The following is a 15,747-nucleotide window of genomic DNA, read 5'->3' as shown; positions in this document are numbered from 1 at the left end:
CACAAACTCCCTACAGAAAGAGGCGGGAATTGAACCCAAGGCGCTGGTACTATAAAGTGTTGTGCTAACCACTACGCTACCGTGCCGCCCTCCTGAAGGCAACATTTAAGATGGTTTTTGTTTGATGTCTGCTGCACTATTCTATTATTGCTGATTTATTATCCCTCTCAACCCTTTGATGCCCTTATTAATCAGGAATCTATCAACCTTTATGCTTTTTTGCTTTATATTCAAATTTGATAGTGATAAAACACTAATAGTTTGTCCTTTTATGTTCTTTGTCATGTATTAGCCAAGACCTTACTGATTTGTGTACATAGATGCAGACATCTAGGTCTTTTTTGCATGTCAACATAGTAGCAAGTGATGATTTTGCTGAACTATTAATCTAGAGGCCTTGTCTAATCTGGAGGTGCATCTTGCATGACAGAAAGGTAACTTAAGCTAAATTCAGTTAATGGGAATAAAATGTATTGCCATTCCCATTATAGTACTAGGTTGTTTTGATGAAGAATATTTCACTTGAAATGTTAATATTGTTTGTCTTTCCTTAGATGCTGTCTGAGCTAAGTGTATCCTGCATTTTCTGTTTTTATTTCAGAAGACCTGCAAAAGTTGCCTTCTGGTCCTTATCACTGCAGATAGGAAGGAGTAAAAAAAAACCTTGATTTTTTTTTCATCAGCCTCATTGCCTGGATGCATTTCTCTGTAATAGAGTGACCACTACATGGACTTTGTAGAAATGGTGTGACGAGAGATTGAGAACATGTTTCTTTATGTTGTGTAGCAGTGCTATATGGGATTGATTTTGAGCATAGGAAAACTGGACATCTAAGCCACTGTTGGTCCACAAGCAACATATTGCAGATGCTGGAAATATGAAATAAGAATTGAAGCTATCAGAAATGCTCAGGTTAGGAAGTTTCACAAATGCTATCAATCTGCAATAGCAGGATTGTCAATGGGCTGCCCATTAACCACTGCTGAGCATTGACTTCATTTGTAGTCAGCATTCTCTGGCTGCGATGTGTATCATTTGTTAAAATGGTGTTTGCAAAAAAAAAAATCCATAACTTCATTATAATTCCTTCCTGGCTTGAAATTGTAATTTATCTTCCTTTTCTTTAGATGGAATGAAATATCCAATATGTCTCACAACAAGTCCTCCTTTGCATTAGAATTGGTAAACAAAGAAGAGACCATCCAGTTCCAAACTGTGAGTGTTCCGAAACTATTCAGTTGCTGTGAACATGCTATTGCATAGCTGATAAAAATTGTGCCCAATCTTTTGTCTGAAAGTAGCTCATTCTAAGTTATGGTCCAGTGTTGGTATGTTTCATTTCTATAATCTGTTTTAAGAAGCAATCTTACTATTTTCAGATATACCTTTTTAATGTTATTCAAGGCTATCAGTTACTCTGTTACTATGATTCTTTTTATTCTCCGTTTCTTTTTATTGGCTCCTGCTGAGTGTTTAAAAGATCATGATGATTGCAGCCTGCCAGAAAAATTCCAAAAGGCCCTTAGGTCTTTTTAAACCTTGTGCTGCCTCACCACTAAAAGACCTCTCAGCCCACTGAAACTTTCGGAAACTTTTCTATGTATATCTAATCTTTTAATTAGTTATGTTTCCATTTCCTTTCTTAAATATGCTATTCTTTGTGAAAACTTAACACTTAGTGTTATTGTTTTAAATTTTATTCCTACAGGAAGATATGGAAACTTCTAAATATGTTTGGCGAATGTGTGCTGCACGACGCAAGTTTTACAGTATGAATAAAAACTCTAACTTGTGAGTATTGTATCTGTTGAATTGGGACTGCATTCTGTTTTGGCGTGTAATTTTTAACAAAACATATGAAAATTAAAGTAGTTCTAAGGAATTTAATTTGTATTTTTCTCTACTTTTAGAGACTTGCACAAGTGAAGTTTGAAGGAAGCTTTTACCTTTTTCTCCTCATTTCCATTTTGCTCTTTTCTCCTTGTTTGCCTTTTTGCCATTTCTTCTTGTGGCTTTTACCCTTTTCTTTCCAACATAGTTTTGCCTGATCTACCTTTTTTAGCGTCAGTATTTGTTATGATTAACTTTGTTTCTCTATCAACAAATTCTCTGACCACTCTAATTTTATAATTTAAAATTCTGATTTGTTTAATTATAACTTTATAATTATTACACTGTTAAAATGGGAAGGGGTGTTGGAAGGCTGAATACTCCACTATCTGATCCAAAAGCACTGAATACTGGAAATACTCAGCTTACTTCAAGTTCTTATGAATGGTCCATGGTCCGAAATGGAGATGTACAAAAGAATGCAGTTGCTGAAATCTTGAGCACTCTGCAAAATGCTGGATGAACTCTGGTTCTGGCAGTGACAATGGAGGGAAATGGACTGTCACTGTTTCAGGTCATGAAACGTCAGGACTGGAATGAAAGAAGAAAGATGGTCAATAGAAAAGGGAGGGGGTCTAGCAAGGGTTGGCGGCTGATAGTTGAATCAAGGTGAGTGGGGTATGGGGGAGAGTGGGAATAGTGCAAGAAGTTGTGGGGTGAAATGACAAAGGTTTGAGGAGGATGGAATCAGATAGGAGAGGATGATGGAGCATGGAATAAATATGATGAGAGGAAATGAAGGGAGGAATATGTAGATGATGGGCACATCGAGATGGCTGCCTCTGCTGCCGAATTGAGACTAGGTGTAGATTATAGGAATAGTACCTTTTATTTTATCTTGGTAGTTTCTAAGCTGATGCATAAAGAACAATTTCTTTTACTTACACTGACTATTCCCCTCTATCTCTCCCCTCCCACCACCCCAACCTGTTTTGTGTTCTCTTATCCTACTGGCCCCATCACTTACATACAGGTGTCCCCCCACTTTTTGAACGTTCGCTTTACGACACCTCGCTGTTACAAAAGACCTACATTAGTTCCCTATTTTCGCTAACAGAAGGTGTTTTCACTGTTACGAAAAAAGCAGTGCGCGATAAAAATCAGCGCAAGGAAAAAAAAAGCACGCGCCCTGAGCAGCCGCTCTCCCCGGGAACGGCATTCTCATCGGCATTGCTTAAACACGTGCCTGTGAGCACCCATTAGCAAGATGAGTTCTAAAGCATCAGAAAAGCGTAAAAGAGTTTGTAAGAGTGTTGCACTTAGCGTAAAACTAGACATAGCTAAGCGTTTCGATCGTGGTGAACGAAGTAAGGACAAAGTGAATTTGGCTTGTGGAAGTTGATGAAGATGTTGAAGAGGTTTTGGCATCCCATGACCAAGAACTGATAGATGAAGAGCTGATGCAATTGGAAGAGGAAAGGATAACAATCAAAACCGAATGCAGTAGATTACGGACCGAAAGTGAAGTCGTCCAGGAACTGAACGTGAAGCAACTGCGTGAGATTTTCGCTGCAATGATAAAGTACGACTTTAATTTTGAAAGGGTACGTCAGTTTAGGGCATATTTGCAAGTTGGTTAACAAAGAACTGTATGATAGAAAAATGCGCGAGGCTAAGCAGTCAAGCAAGCCTTCCACATCAGCCACAGCTGACGACGAACTTCGACATTGAGGCAGGCAGACACAGAAGAAGATGACCTGCCTGCCCTGATGGAAACAGACAACGATGAGATCATACCCCTGTGTCCCACCACCTCAAACCTCCGGACCACGGACAGATACCGACTCGCGGAGAATGCAGCGGTAGCCAGGAGGCACCCAGCACGTCTTTAAGAAAAAAGCTGGAATAAACAAGCTAATTAATTACGTGCCGGGTGGCACCTAATTAATTAGCTTGCTTATTTTGGCTTTTTTCTTAAAGATGTGCTGGGTGCATCCTGGCCACCGTTGGACTCCTGCATGCTTCGCAGATCGGTATCAGGTCGCTGCCCGGAGGGTGGGGGCCACTGCACCACCCCAATCTCTGACGACTCAGCCTAACACACCATCATCAGTGTGCTCGGCACTGTCTTCCCAATTCCAGTAAGTGATATTACACTGTACATACATTATTTCTACTTTATATCGGCTGTGTATTTTTAGGTGTTATTTGGTATGATTTGGCAGCTTTATAGCTTAAAGGTTACTGGAGAGCACTTGCGTGAGATTTACTGCGGACAGCGCTTGCGTGAGATTTTCGCTACGGAGAACAGTGCAGGCAATCGTTGTAGAGAAGTATTTCTAATTTATATAGGCTGTGTATTTATCATATCATTCTTGCTTTTACTATATGTTACTGTTATTTTAGGTTTAATGTGTTATTTGGCATGATTTGGTAGGTTATTTTTGGGTCTGCGAACGCTCACAAAATTTTCCCATATAAATGGTAATTGCTTCTTTGCTTTACGACATTCCGGTTTACGAACCGTTTCATAGGAACGCTGTACCTTCAGATGGCAGGGGAAACCTGTATTTCTTCATCCAGTTTGTCTCCTCACCTCCTTCCCTTTATTCCATAGTCCACTGTCATTTTCCATCAGATTCCATCTTCAATCCTCTGAAATGTCTGCCTATCATCTTCCAGCTTGTATTATTCCCACTTTTCCCCCTCCCCCTCCCCATTTGTCTACTTCCCTTTCTCACCTGGATTCACCTATCACTTACCAGCTCTTGTTCTACCCCTTGTCCCCCCCCTTTTATACTGGCAATATCCCCTTTTCCTTTCCTTATGAAGGGTCTTGACCCAAAACATTGACTGCCACTTCCTTCCATAGATGCTGCTTGACCCACTGAGTCTATCCAGCAGTTGTGTGTTACTCTTTTACCTGAAGTGTTCCTTGAGCTGCTGAGAATTTCTAGCATTTTCTGTTGTAGTTTCAGATGTCCAACATTTATAATTGTTTTATTTTATGTTAGAAACATAGAAAATAGGTGCAGGAGTAGGCCATTCGGCCCTTCGAGCCTGTGCTGCCATTCAGTATGATCATGGCTGATCATCCAACTCAGAACCCTGTACCAGCCTTCCCTCCATACCCCCGATCCCTTTAGCCACAAGGGCCATATCTAACTCCCTCTTAAATGTAGCCAATGAACTGGCCTCAACTGCTTCCTGTGGCAGAGAATTCCACAGATTCACCACTCCCTGTGTGAAGAAGTTTTTCCTAATCTCGGTCCTAAAAGGCTTCCCCTTTATCCGCAAACTGTGACCCCTCGTTCTGGACTTCCCCAACATCGGGAACAATCTTCCTGCATCTAGCCTGTCCAATCCCTTTAGGATTTTATACGTTTCAATAAGATGCCCCCTCAATCTTCTAAATTCCAATGAGTATAAGCCTAGTCGATCCAGTCTTTCATCATATGAAAGTCCTGCCATCCCAGGAATCAATCTGGTGAACCTTCTTTATACTCCCTCTATGGCAAGGATGTCTTTCCTCAGATTAGGGGACCAAAACTGCACACAATACTCCAGGTGTGGTCTCACGAAGGCCTTGTACAACTGCAGTAGTACCTCCCTGCTTCTGTACTCGAATCCTCTTGCTATGAATGCCAGCATACCATTTGCCTTTTTCACCGCCTGCTGTACCTGCATGCCCACTTTCAATGACTGATGTACAATGACACCCAGGTCTCGTTGCACCTCCCCTTTTCCTAATCGGCCACCATTCAGATAATAACCTGTTTTCCTGTTTTTGCCACCAAAGTGGATAACCTCTCATTATCCACATTAAATTGCATCTGCCATGAATTTGCCCACTCACCTAATCTATCCAAGTCACCCTGCATCCTCTTAGCATCTTCCTCACAGCTAACACTGCCGCCCAGCTTCGTGTCATCTGCAAATTTGGAGATGCTGCATTTAATTCCCTCATCCAAGTCATTAATATATATTGTAAACAACTGGAGCCCCAGCACTGAGCCTTGCGGTACCCCACTAGTCACTGCCTGCCATTCTGAAAAGGTCCCGTTTATTCCCACTCTTTGCTTCCTGTCTGCCAACCAATTCTCTATCCACATCAACACCTTACCCCCAATACCATGTGCTTTAAGTTTGCACGCTAATCTCCTGTGTGGGACCTTGTCAAAAGCCTTTTGAAAACCCAAATATACCACATCCACTGGTTCTCCCCTATTCACTCTACTAGTTACATCCTCAAAAAATTCTATGAGGTTCGTCAGACATGATTTTCCTTTCACAAATCCATGCTGACTTTGTCCGATGATTTCACCGCTTTCCAAATGTGCTGTTATCACATCTTTGATAACTGACGCTAGCATTTTCCCCACCACTGATGTTAGGCTAACCGGTCTATAATCCCCCGGTTTCTCTCTCCCTCCTTTTTTTAAAAAGTGGGGTTACATTAGCCACCCTCCGATAGCTTAGCTTTAAAGGAAAGTGTTTATAAATATTAATTTGATTCTGCACTTTTCCCCTCCTTTCCTGAAGATGCTATTTCTTTTACCTGTGAAGCTATTCAAGTTGAACAGACATTGATAAGATATAAAACAACAATATTGCATCTAATTTTGCTCCAGTGTACACCTTGTAACTGAATATTTAATGTTTGTACCGTTTTCTAAGATTAGTTAAAGGAAATAGTTTACTCTTTGAATGTTGATTATAATTAGCATATTCTAATATTAGGTAATTGAGTACATTGAAAGCTGTGAACTAAAACAGAGCTATTTAGTGCCATTGAAATGTGCATAGTTTCATGATCTTTATCCTTCAATTTTTTTTAATGTTATTATTATTTTTGCATTCAAAATCTATTTAATGTCATGAAAAGTACTAGTTTAAGATATTTAATTTTAGTGGGAAGAATAATATATCGTCATTTATTTTTCAATTTCAGACAAGGTCAGGCTGCTTCGGTGAGTCCAGTCCGAAGGAGCACATTGTCAAGAATGTCTTTGGTATGTGAGATGTTGATTTATAAATTGCATTCTCTCCTAATGTGATTCTTTTTTTAATCTATTAAAATACCACATATCGTATCACTATAAAATGACTGCACTAAAATTTTCATTTTAAAAGAAGATTCTTACTGTTTTGTAACTTTATGTGCTACCACAACATGTGGATTTGCTTTAATTAAATCAGTAAAAGTTTATTAAGTTCAGGCAGTGCCTGTGAAAGAGAATGAAAAAGAGGTGACGTCTTGGGCCAGAGACTCAGAAGAGAAAACAAATGAGATTTCAGTTTTAAAGAAGGCAAGTAAGGTAATGGAAGGAAAAAGAGGAGTATTTCTGATGGAGAGAGACTAAGTGGATAATGTGGCAGTTAGGCCATATTGTGCTTGCTGCACTGTTATTTTTCCTAATAGCAGGCTTGCCAGATCATTTGACAGCATCAAAATTGGCCTTTCTCCAATTTAGAATCTCAACCCATGGACCAGACCTATCTTTTGCATATTTAATTTGAAACTAATGGCATTGTGGTCACTGGATGCAAAGTGTTCCCTTACACAAACTTCTGTTACCCGCCCTGTCTCATTCTCTAATAGCAGATCAAATATCGCACAATCTCTTGTTGGGACTTCTACGTACTGATTAAGGAAACTTTCTTGAACTCATTTGACAAACTGTATCCCATCTAATCTTTTTACAGTATGGGAGTCTGAATCAATATGTGGAAAATCAGAATCACCTACTATAACAACTTTGTTTCTTGCAGCAGTTTGCAAGCTTTTTTACAAATTTGTTCCTCTAAATTCCATAGGCTGTTGGGTGGTCTGTAATATAGCCCCATTAACGTCGTACCTTTCTTATTATCCAGTTCCACCCATAAGGCCTCATTAGACGAGGTCTGCAGTCTGTCCTGATGAGCACTGCTGTGTCATTTTCCCAGACGAGCCACTCCCGCTCTATTGCATCTAAAACAATAGAATTCTCGAATATTGAGCTACAGTCCTGCCCCTCCTGCAACCAAGTCTCACTATATCATAATTCCAGGTGTTAATCCATGCCCTGAACTCGTCTGCCTTTCCTACTACACTTGCATTGAAACATACACAGCTCAGGACATTATTTGCACCATGCTCAACCTTTTGTTTGAGGCTTTAACAACTATCTCCACTCCCTCTCCACTATCTGTCCTGGCACTCTAGTTCCCATCCCCTTGCAACTCTAGACATGCGTGAACTGGAAGAGATGGGGTAAGAGCAGAGTTTCATGCATGTCTGCTCTTACCCCATCCTCCCGCCACCCTACCAGGGATAGGGTTCCTTTGTCCTCACCTACCACCCCACCAGCCTCTGCGTCCAGCACATAATTTTCTGAAACTTCTGCCATCTCCAATGGGATCCCACCACCAAGCACGTCTTCTCTCACCCCCCACCCCCCCACACTTCCTGCTTTCCGCAGGGATCACTCCCTACATGACTCCCTTGTCCATTCGTCCCTCCCCACTGATCTCCCTCCTGGTAGTTATCCTTGCAAGCAGAACAAGTGCTGCACCTGACCCTTTACCTCCTCCCTCACTACCTTTCAGGGCCCCAAACAGTCCTTCCAGGTAAGGTGACACCTTACCTGTGGGTCTGTCTGGGGTCATGTACTGTGTTCAATGCTCCCGGTGTGACCTCCTGTATATTGGTGAGACCGGACCTAAATGGGGAGACCGCTTCACCAAGCACCTATGCTCCAACTGCCAGAAAAAGCGGGATCTCCCAGTGGCCACCCATTTTAATTCCACTTCTCATTCCCATTCTAATTCCACTTCTCATTCCCATTCTGATATGTCCATCCGTGGCCGCCTCCATTGTCGTGATGAGATCACACTTAGGTTGGAGGAACAACACTTTGTGTTCCGTTTGGGTAGCCTCCAACCTGATGCCATGAACATCGATTTCTCAAACTTCCGGTAATGACCCCACCACCCCGCACTCCTTCACCATTTCCCATCCCTGTTTTTTCTCTCTCTCTCACCCTATCTCCTTTCCAGCCCATCGCCTATTGATGCTCCTCCGCACTTTTGCTTCCATGGCCTTCTGTCTCTTTCACCAATCAATTTCCCAGCTCTTTACTTCATCCTCCCCTCCAGGTTTCACCCATCACATTGTCTTTTTCTTTCTCCCTTCCCCCCATCTTTTAAATCTACTCCTCAGTTTTTTTTCTCCAGTCCTAGTGAAGATTTTCAGCCCGAAATGTCAACTGTACTCTTTTCCATTGATGTTGCCTGGCCTGCTGAGTTCCTCCAGCATTTTGTTTGTGTTGCTGTTCAGTTCAACCTCTGATGCCATTCACTGAGATAAGATCATAAGTTGTAGGATCTGAATAAGGCCACTTGGCCCATTTAGTCTACTTCACCATTGCATCATGGCTGATTTATTATCCTTCTCAACCTTATTCACCTGCCTACTTCCTGTAACTTTTGACACCCTAACTCACCAAGAAACTATCAACCTCCGCTTTAAATATTCTCAATGACTTAGCTTCCACAGCCAGCCGTGGCAATAAATTCCATAGATTCACCACCCTCTGGCTAAATAAATTCCTATTTGTATCTGTTCTAAATGGACATACCTCTATTCTGAGGCTGTACCTGTGGTCCTGAACTCATCCACTATCGGAAACATCCGCTCCACATCCACTCTATTTAGACCTTTCAATATTCTATTAAGTTTCAATGAGATTCCACCCCCGCCCCACTAAATTCCAGTGAGTATTTGTCAAGAGCCATCAAATGCTTCTTGCATGTTAGCAATTTTATTCCTAGAATCATTCTTGTGGTTGATCCTTGATTCACAACTGCCTTTCCTTTTATTATTTGAATAATTATTTCAAACATCATTTGAATATTTTTGTATTGAATCATTTTAGAATATTTTCATAATATTTTAAGTCCCAATAAAATTGGATGCTGAAACAGGCCATTTAGCTCAACCTGTGGTGGTATTTGCCCTCAAATATATTACTATTTCTTTTTGTTGTGATCTAATCTTGAATATTGTCAAAACAAACTTAAAACTAGAGTTCCTTTTCCTCTCTGTTCAAATAGGTAACTCCTTGTTTGGATATATGATCACACCACTGTTTGAACCATTTCATAGTAGAGTTGCCAAAAGCCATTTATCATGATGCAGCACCAACAATGGTTTCATAGCTGGGAATATTCCATCACTTACCATGCCCCAGTTTCCTTTGACTGGAGCTACACAGTGTGATTGCTTCATAATTTTAATGCATTTTGCCAAAACTATCACAATTAATATCCAAAGGCCCATAATTAAGCTATATGTATTTTTCAAACGGCATCCTAATGAACCTACTTCTATAACTTTTTTAAAGCCTGTAATTTTTTTTTTGCGTATTGAGCCCAGTATTGCCGGTGAATCTGTAAATGAGATCTTAAGGTTTAAGATGCTCACCTTGGATTTATTAATCAAAAATGTTAAAATAAAGTTAATAACTGCATGTTTAAAAGAAATCATAAAAACTTGTTGCTGTTGATACACTTTTACAAATAAACTTTTCCACAACACTGAGGCTTTTTTAACTACTTGTGTACCAGAGTATATCACTCAAAGGCAATATATTATATTTGGCACGTTTTAGCCCATTATCCAAATCAGTTAATTCTCCTTTTTGTTTTCTTCTGAATAACTAGTATATTTCATCTTTAATTTTATTCTTAATGGAAATATGACAGCTTTTCTCTTTAAAACTAAACATTGGCTGCCTGAATTCAACTGCTTAATTATTTTAATGATGTTATGAGCGCTGCCTGCTTTCAGTCTTTCCCCTAGGCTGTTTTTGACATTTAACTGCAAAGCAGAAACCGTGTATCTATATGTAACACTTGAAAGTCTTGTTCTGTCACCAGAATTTATTTTTGTTTATATGACTAATTACTAATCAAAGGCAGTTTTCTATTCTCTGCTTTTAATTTTGTATCTGATTAAAAGGTGATTCTTCATTTTAAACTTCAATGCAATAAAATGGACAATGGAAACTTTATTTGATACAGCATATTTTAAAGGTTTATTTGCGTTAATTTCAACAATCTGAATATAATCTTCAGAATTCCACCCATCAACACCTCTGCTATTCTAATGTCTATCTGTCTGTATGATTCCAGTTAAAATTTATCACTTAACCAACTGTTTTATGTTCCCTTATAATCGTCTTTGGATTAATATCAATTATTCTCATTACTTTTAATGTAGTACATTGAGATTTTTTTTCTGGTACAAAATGAGCTACATGAATGGCAGTTGCTATTGGTTTTAAAATTGCTATAAAATTTGGCTTCTGAATGTTTTCCCATAAGGAGGACTAATCATATATACTGAGTCATACATTTTCTTTGCCACCTTTCCTGCTACAATTTTTTTAAGCTCAATTAGTTTTGCATAGAGGCTGTTTTATGCAAAACCACAGCTCAGTTCTTAACAAACGTTTACTTACACTTTTCATAGCCAATCAGTTTCTTTTCGAGTCTAAGTTTGTCATTCAACCGTATACATGTATACTGTGAAATGAAACAACATTCCTCAGGAATAAGATGCAAAACATAATACATATAAGCTGCATATAACACAAAGTAATCTTGGATGGGAGAAAGGAAAACAAATTGATAAAAGGATTTTTCCTTTCTCTCAAAATTGCAATAACTGCTAGAACTACCAACCTTGGAAATTAATTTATAATTCTTAAAGACATTTCTGTTGCTATCTGTTCTGTATTACTAAACACATGCTGTGGATTAAAATGTATTTATCATTTTTGTTTCCTTTTAGCCAAAACCTCATCAATTTATGATGCCCCTACCACAATTGCATTACAATGGACACTACACTGAGCCCTATAAATCTTCGCAAGGTAGAGTTTTTTTAAAAAAAGAACAAAATTTTAGATTGGAATGTTTAAAGTAAATGTGTTTACTGCTTTAAAAATGATCTTTGCTTTTCTATTATTTTGTGACTCAAACTTAAATGGTTAAAAGAATGGTAACAGAAATATAAATTTTGCATGGTATTTATTTAAAACTTTTCAAGTTGTAGAACTGATCCAAAATAAACAAAGATAATTCCAAGAGACAGTGTTCTGTTCTAGCATACCATGTTGATTAGATTCAGTGCCTATAAAAAGTATTCACCCTCCTTGGAAGTTTTCATGTTTCATTGTTTTACAACATTGAATCACAGATAGTCTGATTTGACATTTTTTGACACTGATCAACGAGGAAAAAAAACTTTCATGTCAAAGTGAAAACAGATCACCGCAAGGTGATTTAAATAACAAATATAAAACAAAATAATTGTTAACATAATTACTGACCCTCTTCGAGTCAGTATTTAGTAGATGCACCTTTGGCAGCAAATACAGCTTTGAGTCTGGAAGGATTGGTCTCTATCAGCTTTGCACATCTGGATACTGCAATTTTTCCCCATTCTTCTTTACAAAACTGCTCAAGCTCTGTCAGATTGCATTGGGATCATGAGTGAACAGCCCTTTTCAAGTCCAACTACAAATTCTCAATTGAATTGAGGTCTGGACTCCTGACTTAGCCACTCCAGGACATTAACTTTGTTTTTTAAGCCATTCCTGTGTAGCTTTGGCTGCATGCTTGGGATCATTGTCTTGCTGGAAAACACATTCTCCCAAGTCACCATTCTCTTGTGGACTGCATCAGGTTTTCCTCCAGGATTTCCCTGTATTTTGCTGCATTCATTTATCCTCTGTCTTCACAAACTTTCCAGGGCCTGCTGCAGTGAAGCATCTCCACAGCATGATGCAGCTACCACCATGCTTCATGGTCGGGATTGTGTGTTTTTGATGCACATTATTTGGTTTGCACCAAACAGCATTTAGTCAGATGGTCAAAAAGCTCAACTTTGGTTTCATTCAACCATAGAACCTTCTTCCAGCTGAATTCGGAGTCTCCCACATGCAAACTTTAGCTGAGATTTCATGTGAGTTTTTGTCTTTCAACATTGGCTTAAAGCTGTGATGGGTGAAGCACCCAGGCAACAGTTGTATGCGCAGACTCTCCCATCTCAACCACAGAAACTTGTATCTCCTCCAGAGTTGACGTAGGTTTCTTGGTGGCCTCTCTCACTAGTTCCTTTCTTGCATGGTTAATCAGTTTTTGAGGATGGCCTGCTCTAGGCAGATTTACAGCTGTGCCATATTCTTTCTGTAAGATATAGGAGCAGAAGTAAGCCATTTAGCCTATTGAGTCTGCTCTGCCATTCAATCATGGACTGATCCAATTCTTCCAGTCATCCCCACCTCCCTGCTTTCTCCCCATACCCCTTGATGCCCTGGCTAATCAAGAAATTATCTATCTCTGCCTTAAATGCACCCAGTGACTTGGCCTCCACAGCCGCTATTGGCAACAAATTCCACAGATTACCACCGTCTGGCTAATGTAATTTCTCCGCATCTGTGTTCTGAATGTATGTCCTTCAATCCTGAAGTCGTGCCCTCTTGTCCTGGACTCCCCTACCATGGGAAATAACTTTGCCATATCTAATCTGTTCAGGTTTTTTAACACTCTGAATGTTTCAATGAGATCGCCCCTCATTCTCTTGAACTCCAGGGAATACAGCCCAGGAGCTGCCAGATGTCCCTCATACGGTAACCCTTTCATTCCTGGAATCATTCTCTTGAATCTTTCCTGAACCCTCTTCAATGTCAGTATATCATTTCTAAAATAAGGAGCCCAAAACTGCACACAATACTCCCAGGTGTGGTCTCACGAGTGCCTTATCGAGCCTCAACATCATATCCCTGTTCATATATTCTATACCTCTAGAAATGAATGCCAACATTGCATTCACCTTCTACTCCACTGACTCAACCTGGAGGTTAACCTTTAAGGTATCCTGCACAAGGACTCCCAAATCCCTTTGCAACTGCATTTTGAATTCTCTCTCCACCTAAATAATAGTCTGCCTGTTTATTTCTTCCACCAAAGTGCATGGCCATACATTTTCCAACATTGTATTTCATTTGCCACTTTGCCCATTCCCCTAAACTATCTTGAATCTCTCTGCAGGCTCTCTGTTTCCTCAACACTACCCGCTCCTCCACCTATCTTTGTATCATCGGCAAATTTAGCCACAAATCTATTAATCCCATAGTCCAAATCAGTGACATACATCGTAAAAAGCAGCAGTCCTATCAGCGACCCCTGTAGAACTCTACTGCTAACTGGCAGCCAGTCAGAATAGGATCCCTTTATTTCCACTCTGTTTTCTGCCGATCAGCTAATGCTCCACCCATGCTAGTAACTTCCCTATAATTCCATGGGCTCTTCTCTTGCTAAGCAGCCTCATGTGCAGCACTTTGTCAAAGGCCTTCTGAAAATCCAAGTACACCATATCTGCTGCATCTCCTTTGTCTACCCTGCTTGTAATTTCCTCAAAAAATTGTTGTAGGTTAGTCAGGCAGGATTTTCCTTCCAGGGGCCCATGCTGGCTTTGGCCTATCTTGTCATGTGCCTCCAGGTACTCCGTAATCTCATCCCTAACAATCAATTCCAACAACTTCCAAAACACTGATGTCAGGCTAACAGGTCTATAGTTTCTTTTCTGCTGCTACAAGCCAGAATCTATCGATTCTTGAAAGATCATTGTTAATGCCTCTGCAATCTCTCCAGCTACTTCCTTCAGAACCCAAGGTTGCATTCAATCAGGTCCAGGAGATTTATCCACCCTCAGACCATTAAGCTTCCTGAGCACCTTCTCATTCGTAATTTTCACTGCACATACTTGACTTCCCTGACTCTCTTGAACGTCCGGTATACTGCAGATGTCTTCCACTGTGAAGTCTGATCCCCTAGTGGGCTCAACAACAAGCTGTTCTAAAAAGCTATCCCTTAGACATTCTACAAATTAACTATTCGATGATTGACTTAACTCAGTGGTCCTCAACCACCGGGCCGCAAGGCATGCGCTACTGGGCCGCGAGGAAACGATATGATCTGGCGATAGGAGTCAGCTGCACCTTTCCTCATTCTCTGTCACGCCCACTTTTGAGCTTGAACGCATACGAGGTCATTACCCGCGCGTCATCCATGTCAGTGCGGGAAGGAGATCAACTCCTCGAGCTTGCAAATGATGGCAGGCTGAAAAGTATGTTTGACATAACATCTCTGCTGGCATTCCGGATCAAAGTCAAGGCTAAATATCGTGAGACAGTCAGGAAAGCACTGAAAAGATTGCTTCCATTTCCTACATATCTCTGCAATGAATGCAACGAAAACTAAATTGCGGAATAGACTGGACATAAGGAACCCCCTTCGAGTATCGCTGTCTCCCATCACCCCTCGATAGGACTGTCTTGTTGCAGGAAAACAAGCCCAGGGCTCCCACTGATTCAGCGATTATAGGTGCGTTGCAATGATTTTATATTTTCATACGAGGAAAATATGCGCTGTGTGTTTGATATCCGTTACTTAAAATGTTTTGATGCTATTATAAGTGACTTATACAACCATTATGGCACAGAAACAGGCATCTCGCCCCTTCTAGTCCGTGCCGAACACTACTCTCACCTAGTCCCACCGACCTGCACTCAGCCCATAACCCTCCATTCCTTTCCTGTCCATATACCCATCCAATTTTTCTTTAAGTGATAATATCGAACCTGCCTCTACCAATTCTACTGGAAGTTCGTTCAACACTTCAAGCTCCCCTGTCCTCCCCTGATAATTGTCTTATCGCTATATTCATGCAAGGAAAATATGCGCTGTGTGTTTAATATTAAATTCGTTAAATAAACCCTTCTAGAAACGAAATTGAGTGTATTAGCCACTTATCACCTATATTCCGGTCATGATTAACACACTGCCGCCGCCGCCAACAGAATTGG

General features: G+C 40.3%; 1 protein-coding gene across 3 annotated transcripts in view; it reads left to right on the top strand.

The window, feature by feature from the left end:
- The window catches only part of ptpn21 (protein tyrosine phosphatase non-receptor type 21), a 70,027-nt gene that overhangs the window by 36,056 nt on the left and 18,224 nt on the right, over positions 1-15,747 (top strand). For all 3 annotated transcript variants that reach the window (XM_063046853.1, XM_063046862.1, XM_063046871.1), the window contains exons 9-12: positions 1,129-1,216; positions 1,710-1,792; positions 6,783-6,843; positions 11,667-11,748. In XM_063046853.1, the coding sequence (XP_062902923.1) occupies positions 1,129-1,216; positions 1,710-1,792; positions 6,783-6,843; positions 11,667-11,748 (314 nt within the window). The remainder of the gene's footprint in view (positions 1-1,128; positions 1,217-1,709; positions 1,793-6,782; positions 6,844-11,666; positions 11,749-15,747) is intronic.

This window comes from Mobula hypostoma, chromosome 1 (genome assembly GCF_963921235.1).
Source record: "Mobula hypostoma chromosome 1, sMobHyp1.1, whole genome shotgun sequence".
NCBI lineage: Eukaryota > Metazoa > Chordata > Chondrichthyes > Myliobatiformes > Myliobatidae > Mobula > Mobula hypostoma.
This window is presented reverse-complemented; position numbering and strand designations above follow the sequence as displayed.